Below are 409 nucleotides of genomic sequence, written 5' to 3'. Positions count from 1 at the left end.
AAGATAGCATGTCCCAGAGGGTTGAAAAGAGGAAGAAAGATAAGCCCCCAAAGGCCCAGGATCTGAACCACTTCAGAATCACTGAACCTCACCTCATGGGCTAAAACTATTTGTCAAGTTTACTTCTTCCTCTCTTCCCCAGGCCTGTTCCTGGGAAGGAGCCCCTTGAGGCTGGACTTACCTTGGCATCCATGATGCTGGTCTCCACCCGGGCCACGCCCTGGTTCTCCCGGAACAGCTGGATCTTGCTGATCTTGCTGAACTCGGACAGCACAGTGGTGAGGTTGGTTTTGAGGTCAATAACATGGCTGATGCCGTGTCGGGGTCCCACCAGGAGGGTGGTGGCTGACTGCTTCTCATCCTGGGGCCCCAGCGTGGTGCACAGCATTCACAGAAAGAAGGGCAAAGG

General features: G+C 54.5%; 1 protein-coding gene across 1 annotated transcript in view; it reads right to left on the bottom strand.

Annotated features, from left to right (window-relative positions):
- Positions 1-181: 181 nt before the first annotated feature.
- LOC104988171 (FERM and PDZ domain-containing protein 3-like) overlaps positions 182-409 on the bottom strand; it is a gene marked incomplete at both ends in the record, with an annotated part of 5,192 nt that continues 4,964 nt past the window's right edge. The window contains one exon of the mRNA XM_010839400.1: positions 182-361. Within this exon, the coding sequence (XP_010837702.1) occupies positions 182-361 (180 nt within the window). The remainder of the gene's footprint in view (positions 362-409) is intronic.

This window comes from Bison bison, unplaced genomic scaffold, assembly GCF_000754665.1.
Source record: "Bison bison bison isolate TAMUID 2011002044 unplaced genomic scaffold, Bison_UMD1.0 scf7180017846361, whole genome shotgun sequence".
NCBI classification, from domain to species: Eukaryota; Metazoa; Chordata; class Mammalia; order Artiodactyla; family Bovidae; genus Bison; species Bison bison.
This window is presented reverse-complemented; position numbering and strand designations above follow the sequence as displayed.